The following is an 8,902-nucleotide window of genomic DNA, read 5'->3' on the forward strand; positions in this document are numbered from 1 at the left end:
CAAAAGATGACGTTCACGGTGTGCGATCCGTGGCCCTTGGACCGGAACCTGAGTCATTACGTCAGAGCAGTATCCTGAAACAAATGGACACCTTCACACAGGTCAACCAGGGGTCAGATCCACCCCATGCATCTCTAATCCTAAAATTGGTGGAACAATCACTGAGGTTTTCATTCTGGGGATTAAAGAAAGAAAATCAACATCAACCTGCAATTCACTGTAAACGCAGAAAGTAAATGAAGAAAGTCAGAACAATCTGCAAAATCGTGTGCTGACGTTACCTGGTAAATTTATAGGAAAACGTAAATGGCGCTCCCACCAAACTCATCATTAGATGTAATCAAGAACTCTTGCATTTACTAACAGTGTCGTTGGTGAATGGAGGGAAGGATCGAATGCAGGAGGAGAGAAAACTTTCTTAACTCAAGATGTCTCCACACCCCATCCCCTTCCCTCTCCCTTCCAGGTGTGACCAAGTCCGTGTGAATGGCTCCATGGTCCTGGGGCCCGTCCCGTGCACGACTCGCCGGTTTGGATGATACTCATGTCTCCTGCCTCTGTTCCTCCCACGAGGAGGTGGTCATTTCACTGTAGGGGTCAAGCACCACTCGTACGCAGCGCACGATCATGAGGACCAGGAAGAGGGCGAGCAGGCACAGGGACGCCAAAGCTAGACCCTCATCCAAATCCACCGGTGCTGATCCAACCATTCCCACTTCCGTGCAGGATTTGCATCAAGATCCCTGTGGTGACTGAACTAGGATGGGATGAGATGCAAAGAACATGGACATTTACACTCAATTCAGGCATTTACCATGAACTCCTTATGTTTTCCACATTGACAACAATTTAAAAAACATCACCTGAAGATTATATTCTCAGTTGCTGTGGAATGCAGTTGATCATTTACTGGTAGCTGATCGGTAGTGTGGGTTTCATGAGGACTGAACAAGTTATAGCATGGCCTTATACCTTACACCTGTCTTTATACATAGACAAATGGCCTTATCCAGGTCTATGTAGCCAGATGGTGCAAACACAGAATAAATGGAATGAGCAAAATTTACTTTGGAAGTGAAGTGCTGGTTGTTGTAAAGGTTAGATAGGGGGGTGGGGGGGGGGGGGGGTGGGGGAGAGGGGTAGTCAATGCCTCCAGCACAGAGAGGAACTGTATGTATATATATATATATATATATAAGAATATAATTCTTTAGTGCTCCAACCGAATGAGCGCACGCAGTGACGTCACCGCCACGTACGTACGTACGTACGCCTTGCCTGCCAAACTCCGGAGGAGCCATCTAGCAGTACGTAATTTAGATCTTATTTCAGATACAATCATGAGTGCATGTAAAAATTCACAGTCACCGACCTGGTTTCGCCCTTGTTGGGGCTTCATCAGGGCAACGCAGTGAGTCCTGCATACACTCATGAATCTGAAAACCTTTCGGTTTTATACCAGTCATCATGCGACTCCATACTATCAGTATCAGTGGTATGATATAATATAATATAATATAATATAATATAATATAATATAATATAATCTTACTATAATTCACCAAATGTCCGTCTGTCCGTTCGAAGGTACCGCAAAAACGGCTCAACCGATCGCTACGATATTTTGGGTGGGTATTCCTGGGACCCCTGGGAGTAAAATAGGCTATATTGTTTGTCCAATTTTTTTCAATTTTCCAAATACGATGGAATAATATTTACCGATATGAACAGTGATGTGGCTTTTATTGAAATTCTACAAATACTGTTTAGATTTTGATGACAATTATGAACATGCCGTGAATGAGAAAGTGGACAGATGACGGCAATGGGCGGGTTTGATAATATCCAAATACAACCGTCATTCAATCGTAATGTTAAATTGTTAAATGTTAATCGTGTTAATCGTTTTGTTAAAGTATCAATTGATGATTGGAATTGAGTGAATACAATTACGATTTTGAATTCGTAATTGTATTCACCCAACCGTACGGAACTTCACATCAGGATTTAAATATTTGTTTATGTCACAAATATTGATAAAAGTCTATTTTATTAATGTGTATTTGTGATTGGAGTCATGCTGTTTGGAATGAAAAAAGAGATATCGAGTTCAAGTGAATGATGGAATGCCGTGACGGTTTCTACTTTCTAAGTGTGATATTCGCGGATCGCCATATGCAGATTCGCCATTGACTGGGTATGGAACAAACGTACCCGTTTGTTTGCGAACGGGTACGTTTTTCATGGAAGTCCTTCACGAACTTGCTGTCCATGTCTGACGTGTGACTGAAGGTGCTACAGGAATGTGGAATTTATTGGTTTCATGCTTTATTATTCGCCGTTTCTGCATTGTCTGTTTGCTTCTGGCCTCCCACCCGTGCATAGCACGGGTACCGCACTATTATAATATAATATCATATAAACATTAATATAATATTAATGTAATATTAATATAATATTAATATAATATAATATAAATATTATAATATATATATATATATCTATATATATATATCTATATAAATATATATATATATATATATATATATATATATATATATATATATATATATATATATATATATATATATTGTTGCGGATATGGGATTTGGCCTCCATCCATATCCGCTTGTAAATATTCCCCTATTTCCCCAATACTTCCCAACTATCCCCAATCCCCCATTCCCTAGTCCCATTTTCTGTAAACAACACTCTGTAGAACCGACCTTCCCCTATTTCCCCCCTTAAATGTCGTGCCCAGGTTCACCGCATCTCACGTAGACAACTTTCGGACATCTTGCTAGTTATTCTTAGTCTATGTCAGTTAAGGACTCGTTTCCATTAATTCTGACTCTTCGTTGCACCAGAATGTGATTGTATGGCACCATTAGTAAGTTTAGGACCTCCCAATACCTCCCCGCATCTCTTCCTCATGGAACAACAACACCAACAACAACAACAGCGGCGCGGCGGCGGCGCGGGGAGTGCGCGTCCTCACTCCGGCTTGGTTAGCCGCCATTGACCATGTGCTCCGACGGGGTTACCACGCAGGGGCTCGCTGTCAGCTCCTCGTCAAGGGCGGAGCCCGGTAACCCCCCCGCACCCAATAGGAGCGGCGGACCGATTCCATCTGGGGCGGAGCTAACGAGCCGAGGGCGTGTCACTCCCCGCTGAGCATGCGCAGAGAGGGGGAGGTGACGTCAGATGCGCCCACACCACGGAGAGAAAAGACGCCACCTAAAAGCGCTGCGATACCTCCCCGCATCTCTGGACTGGACCGAGCTGTATTCTGCCCCTGAGCCAAGGTGCACCTTGAGCTAACGACTGCCTGCCCTTCCTTGCCATCAATCCCTGTGTAAGTCAGTCTTGTCCCGTTTGTCTGTTGTCTGTCGGGGATAAGATAAGACTGTGTCTAAGTGCCCATCTTTCTGTGCTTTACCTCTGTACCGTGTAATCTACCCGTTTCTGCATCACCAATATTATATCCTCCTCCGGAGGTCTTGAGAACTGTACCCCTTGTGTCGTTGAATTTATCCCAGCCGTTGTGTCCTTTCCTTCATTGATTTAGCATAGCGCGACTTAGTCAACGTTCGAGTGGAATCGGGTAAACTGTGCGAACACGGCGGCCATTCCGCTCGGCCCATCATAACATCTTAATAAGTCGTGTCCGTAACAATTGGTTGTCAGGAGTTGGATTCGGACCTGGGACTAAATTTGTTAGGCCCAAATTTTGGAACACCAATTGTGTTATTAAGTAACAATTGGTGTCGAGGAGTGAGATCGGTCCCGTAGCGCGCTTCACGCGCTCGAAATTGTTAACGGCGAAATTTGATTTTGTTTTACAAAAATAAAAACCCGAATTTTGAAAGTCGCGCTATGGCAGATCAAGACGGCTGGGTTCCGGTAGAGGAGAGTGAGGCAGGGTCGATCCAGGACCAAATTGAGGGACAAGAGGAGAGCGAAGCAGTGAGGGTGGCAGGTTCGCAAAATAGCGTCGTCGCGCACGAGGTTGCGGGCGCGCAAAATGGCACCTCGCACATGGCTCCGGTGGCCGCACCCGCTGCACAAGTGGGAGGGATGGCCCAAATGCAGGCCCTCATGGAGCAATTTATGGTACAAATGCAGACGTCCCTCAACCTGCAGAGTGAGCAAATGAGGGTAATGGGGAACCGGATGGATGCTCAGGGTGAGCGATTGGAGGGCCAAATGGGGGTAATGAGGGACGAAGCGAGGGGTACCGGTGAGGGGTTAGAACAAAGGATGGGGGCCAATAGCCAATGGTTAGAACAAAGGATGGGGGCCAATAGCCAACGGTTAGAACAAAGGATGGGGTCCAATAGCGAGAAATTGAGGGAGGAAATGGGGGCCCAGATCGGAGGGTTAGGGAGTAGAATAGAGGGATTAGGAAACAAATTTGAGGGATTAGACAATAGATTAGGGGAAATACAGGAGGGGTTAATGGGGGTAGAAAACAGAATGGCCGCTCAAGAGAATCAAATGGAAGGGATGCAAAAGGGGTTAGAGGGGTTAGAAAACAGTATGGAAGGCAAATTGAGGGACATGAGGGACCAAGCGGAAAGGGAAGTTAAACAAATGGGGCAGCAGATAGAGGGGGTCAGAATGGGGGTAGAAACTAAATTGGATGCTCACAGGGAGGAAATGGAGCAGATGAGGGTGGCATCTGGGCAGGAGATGCAAGTGATGGGAGAAGAGATCAGAAGAGGTGTGAGTGAGGAGGTCGGAGGAGTGCGCGAGGAGGTGAGGCACTGTAAGGAGCGCATGGAGAAGGAGGTGAGAAAGGGGACTGTAAAATTGCAAGGTGGTATAGAGGAGTTGACGCTGGGAGTAGAACAACTGACAGTGGGACAAAAGGAGTTGGGGGACCAGGTAAAGAAGAACACAGCGGTAATAGAGGGTTTAAAATCGACACAGAAGGAGATGAAAAAGGACGTAGGGGTAATTAAAAAAGAGTGTCAGACGGTACATGAGGACCTGACGAGGAAAATGGACAAGGTGGTGGAGGTGATGGAGGTTAAAGAGCGGGAGGTGCGGGAGCACATAGAAAAAAATAAAGTGGAGTTAGAGGAAGAACTTAAAGGGGCGCACGAGGAGATGAAGGAGGTGAAACAGAAATTAGAAGAAGTGGAAGAAGGGGTGAGCGAAATTAAGAAGCGACGGAGAGAGGATAAGAAAGAGATAAAGGAGGAAGTAAAAGAATTGGTCCAAAGTCTGTGTTCAGATCGTGATGATGTGCTCATTAACGGGATGAGGGATTCGCAGGTGATGGAGGAGAAGTGAAGAGAAAGAGGACCCGGTGTAAGTGGTGACCAATATGGTCGTGCGTATGATGCGCCAGGTGATTTAATAAGCTTGGGGGTCGAGATAGACCCGGATGTTCGTGAGAGGCCAAGAGTGAGGTGTATGGCTGGTCCGGAGGGTATGGAACGAGAGGTGCGAGGTGTGGGTGAGCAAGGTTGTGGTGGTATGGAATGGGTAGCGGGTTGCGGAAGTGTGACCCATGCATCGACACCAACAGGGGTAGTTGTTAGAGGGACAGGGGAGGCACGAGAGCCCCTTGGGGGTAATGTACTGTGGGGGCCCGGCCGGTTCGGCCCCGCGCTGACCCCGCAAGGGGCGACGCACGGGGTCCGGCAGGCGGGCAACGACTCGCATACGAGGTGGTCCCACAAGGCCCCACTCGCGCCGTATGACGGTGGGTAAGGGTGGCATCCCTGCCACCCTTCCCATGTGGGGGCAAATGCGCTATAGTTTATGGGGTGTATGGCAGTGAAAACTAGCCCGGGTGGGTTAGGATATATCGTGTGTAGGGATCTAGCGAAGATGACATTAGGTAACGTTAAGGTTAGTTAGTGACTGATACCTGTAGTGGGGACGCAGGTAGATTAGTATGGATGATAATGATGAGGGAGCGCAATAGTTTAAAGGGACGACTGGGAAGCGCAAGTTTCAGAGGGGAGTAGTTAGATGAGATGATGCTGTGTGAGAACTGGACAGGTGTGTGGAGCAGTGTATGAGTAGTGAGTGTTGTGGATCAGCGCGAATGCGCTTGGGGAGAGAAGGGTGCAGGCGGCACCAAGTATGAGTGCACAGGTGTGCAAGTACAGGTGTGTGGAATACATGGAGTATTGGAATGAGTGGTGTGGAGAGAGTTGGAGTAAGTGGTACGGAGTGGTGTGCATGGTGCAAAGGTGTGGATGGGGGAAGAGTGGACCCCTTTCACGAGTACCCGGGGCGGGTAGTGTAAGTGTTAGGTAGAGGGTATAGGTAAATTGTGGTTGGATATTGGCATTTGTGGTGCGGTTGCAGAATGGTATTGTGGATGGGTGCATTAGTGTGTGGAAATGGCTGGGCGTGTAGCCTGTTAGTGTGTGTAGTTGGTTTGGGCACTCCACCACTGTGAGGATGTCGGCCAGGTGAGGCCGCAGGTGGGCTCTGGGAGCCGGTAGAGTTGTGGATGGGGCCCGAGGATCCGGAGGACGGACCCGGGTAGCCCAGTGCCAGAGAGGGCACCGAGTGGGGAGAGCGCCAGAGGGCCTTCCCCAGGTAGATAGGTTAGGGTAAGGAGCAGGTAAGCTCGGAGGCAACTGCAGTGGTGGAGGTGTGCAGGTGGGTAGACCTGCTGGGAGAGCTACACGTCGCAGCCCAGAAATTGTGTGAGGGCACCGGGAGATGAATCGGGGGAGTGAGACCCCAAATTGAGAAGCACCACAGTTGGTCAATGGGAATTGGTTTTTAGAACCCATAGTGTAAGTTGGCCAATGGATTGGCAGGGAAAGACCCCGGGTAACGTAAAGTTGTTAAAGTCATTTAGGAAATAGTTAGGATTGATGAACCTGTCGCACCATACGCAGCCACTTACCTGTGGTGATGATGACTCCACACCTGTGTTTTCTTTGTTTTGTGTTGCAGGAAGTGAGAATTGCTGAGTGGATTTGTGAGACGCATCACGACGTGGATGAGACATTGGGGTGATTCCATCTCTCCCTCCTTAGGAGGGACTGATGATGAATTGGTGATGGCAAATTTTGATGTTGAGTTGGAGATGGCAAATTTTGATGAGAGTTGGAAATGGCAAATTTGATTGGTTAGGAGGGAGAGAAGACGAATTTGGTTTATGGGAGGAACGGGGAAGACAGTAGGGACGTTTGTTGATTTGTAAAGTAGATGTTTATGGGTAGTGTTGTGTTTTGTGGATACAGTAAGGGGTAAGGGAGGGGCAATGTAGGTTACCTGGTGGGGGGGGGGGGGGGGCGTACGGTAGGAACGTACCTGTCTCACCTGGTTCCCATGTGCCCCTAGTGTGCATTACCTGGTATTGCGTGCACTTTTGCGCCCTTACCACCTTACTCACTTGTCTTCTTCTTTTGTCTCCCACCTACGAGAATCTGGCTTTGGGGCAGAGAGAGAGGAGAGAGAGGTGCTGGCTCTGCAGTTGTGGGCCTGCACTTTCGCTGCTTGCTGCCGGGATCGATACACCATATGGACCGCAATTTTTGTGGCCGCCCACCATGGACCGCAGTCTTTTGCGGGCAAGCACCACCCGTGGATGGACCTCTGGGTCAACGTGGCACCTATGCCATACAGGTGAACCATTTATAGTTGGCCCCCTGAAGGCCACAATTTAGAAATGGATGCGGTTGGCGCCTTTCTTTATTTTTGAAAGAAGCCAGAAGGCCAAGTGCACTTCAGGAAGGCAAGACCAGCGGCAGAACATCGGCCGGCTGCGACACCACCGGTGATTATTGAACACTTTATTGGTGCACCGGATGGTGCTGACTGTATGTATGGGGTGGTGCTTTTGGTGCTTGGATGGGGTGCTCTGCACATTATTAAAGGCCGTAAGGCCACAGGGCACTCGTGGGTTGGTGTATCGATGCTGGCATGCATGATCTCTCTTTGCATAACATCTGCATGTGTTCCTCAAAGAGCAGGTCCTGGATCGTAGTGTAAATATCAGTGTAGTCTTGTGTAAATAATGCTCCCTACCGGCTGTATGTTTAGTTTGAGGATTCTTTCCGCGATTTGGTTATCCTGTGGGTGTGTTTCTGGTAGGAGAAGGGTGCAACGTCGCAGGGGGACATATTTACTCATTTGTGAACATCTGTAAAACTGTCGCACTCAGGGTTGAGTTAATAGTAGAGGGAACTACATCTGAGTGCCACACTAAAGTAGGTAAAAATTTATCGGGTCGGGACGCCCCGAGGTAGAGAAGGGTGCAATGTTGCGGATATGGGATTTGGCCTCCATCCATATCCGCTTGTAAATATTCCCCTATTTCCCCAATACTTCCCAACTATCCCCAATCCCCCATTCCCTAGTCCCATTTTCTGTAAACAACACTCTGTAGAACCAACCTTCCCCTATTTCCCCCCTTAAATGTCGTGCCCAGGTTCACCGCATCTCACGTAGACAACTTTCGGACATCTTGCTAGTTATTCTTAGTCTATGTCAGTTAAGGACTCGTTTCCATTAATTCTGACTCTTCGTTGCACCAGAATGTGATTGTATGGCACCATTAGTAAGTTTAGGACCTCCCAATACCTCCCCGCATCTCTTCCTCATGGAACAACAACACCAACAACAACAACAGCGGCGCGGCGGCGGCGCGGGGAGTGCGCGTCCTCACTCCGGCTTGGTTAGCCGCCATTGACCATGTGCTCCGACGGGGTTACCACGCAGGGGCTCGCTGTCAGCTCCTCGTCAAGGGCGGAGCCCGGTAACCCCCCCGCACCCAATAGGAGCGGCGGACCGATTCCATCTGGGGCGGAGCTAACGAGCCGAGGGCGTGTCACTCCCCGCTGAGCATGCGCAGAGAGGGGGAGGTGACGTCAGATGCGCCCACACCACGGAGAGAAAAGACGCCACCTAAAAGCGCTGCGAT

The 8,902-nt window shown here is 48.6% G+C and overlaps 1 protein-coding gene across 1 annotated transcript; it reads right to left on the reverse strand.

Moving 5' to 3' along the window:
• Positions 1–348: 348 nt before the first annotated feature.
• Positions 349–953, reverse strand: LOC137422441 (cortexin domain-containing 1 protein-like). The gene has a single exon (XM_068109193.2). It carries the CDS (start codon positions 708–710, stop codon positions 543–545), a length of 168 nt encoding a protein of 55 aa, XP_067965294.1. The 5' UTR covers positions 711–953; the 3' UTR covers positions 349–542.
• Between the last annotated feature and the right edge of the window lie 7,949 nt (positions 954–8,902).

The sequence above is a fragment of the Myxine glutinosa genome, chromosome 2 (genome assembly GCF_964187855.1).
Source record: "Myxine glutinosa chromosome 2, kmMyxGlut1.1, whole genome shotgun sequence".
In the NCBI taxonomy this organism is placed as follows: Eukaryota; Metazoa; Chordata; class Myxini; order Myxiniformes; family Myxinidae; genus Myxine; species Myxine glutinosa.

Bases quoted from the DNA above. Each gene is read 5' to 3' on its own strand.
- LOC137422441 (XM_068109193.2), bottom strand. From the start codon at position 710: ATGGTTGGATCAGCACCGGTGGATTTGGATGAGGGTCTAGCTTTGGCG.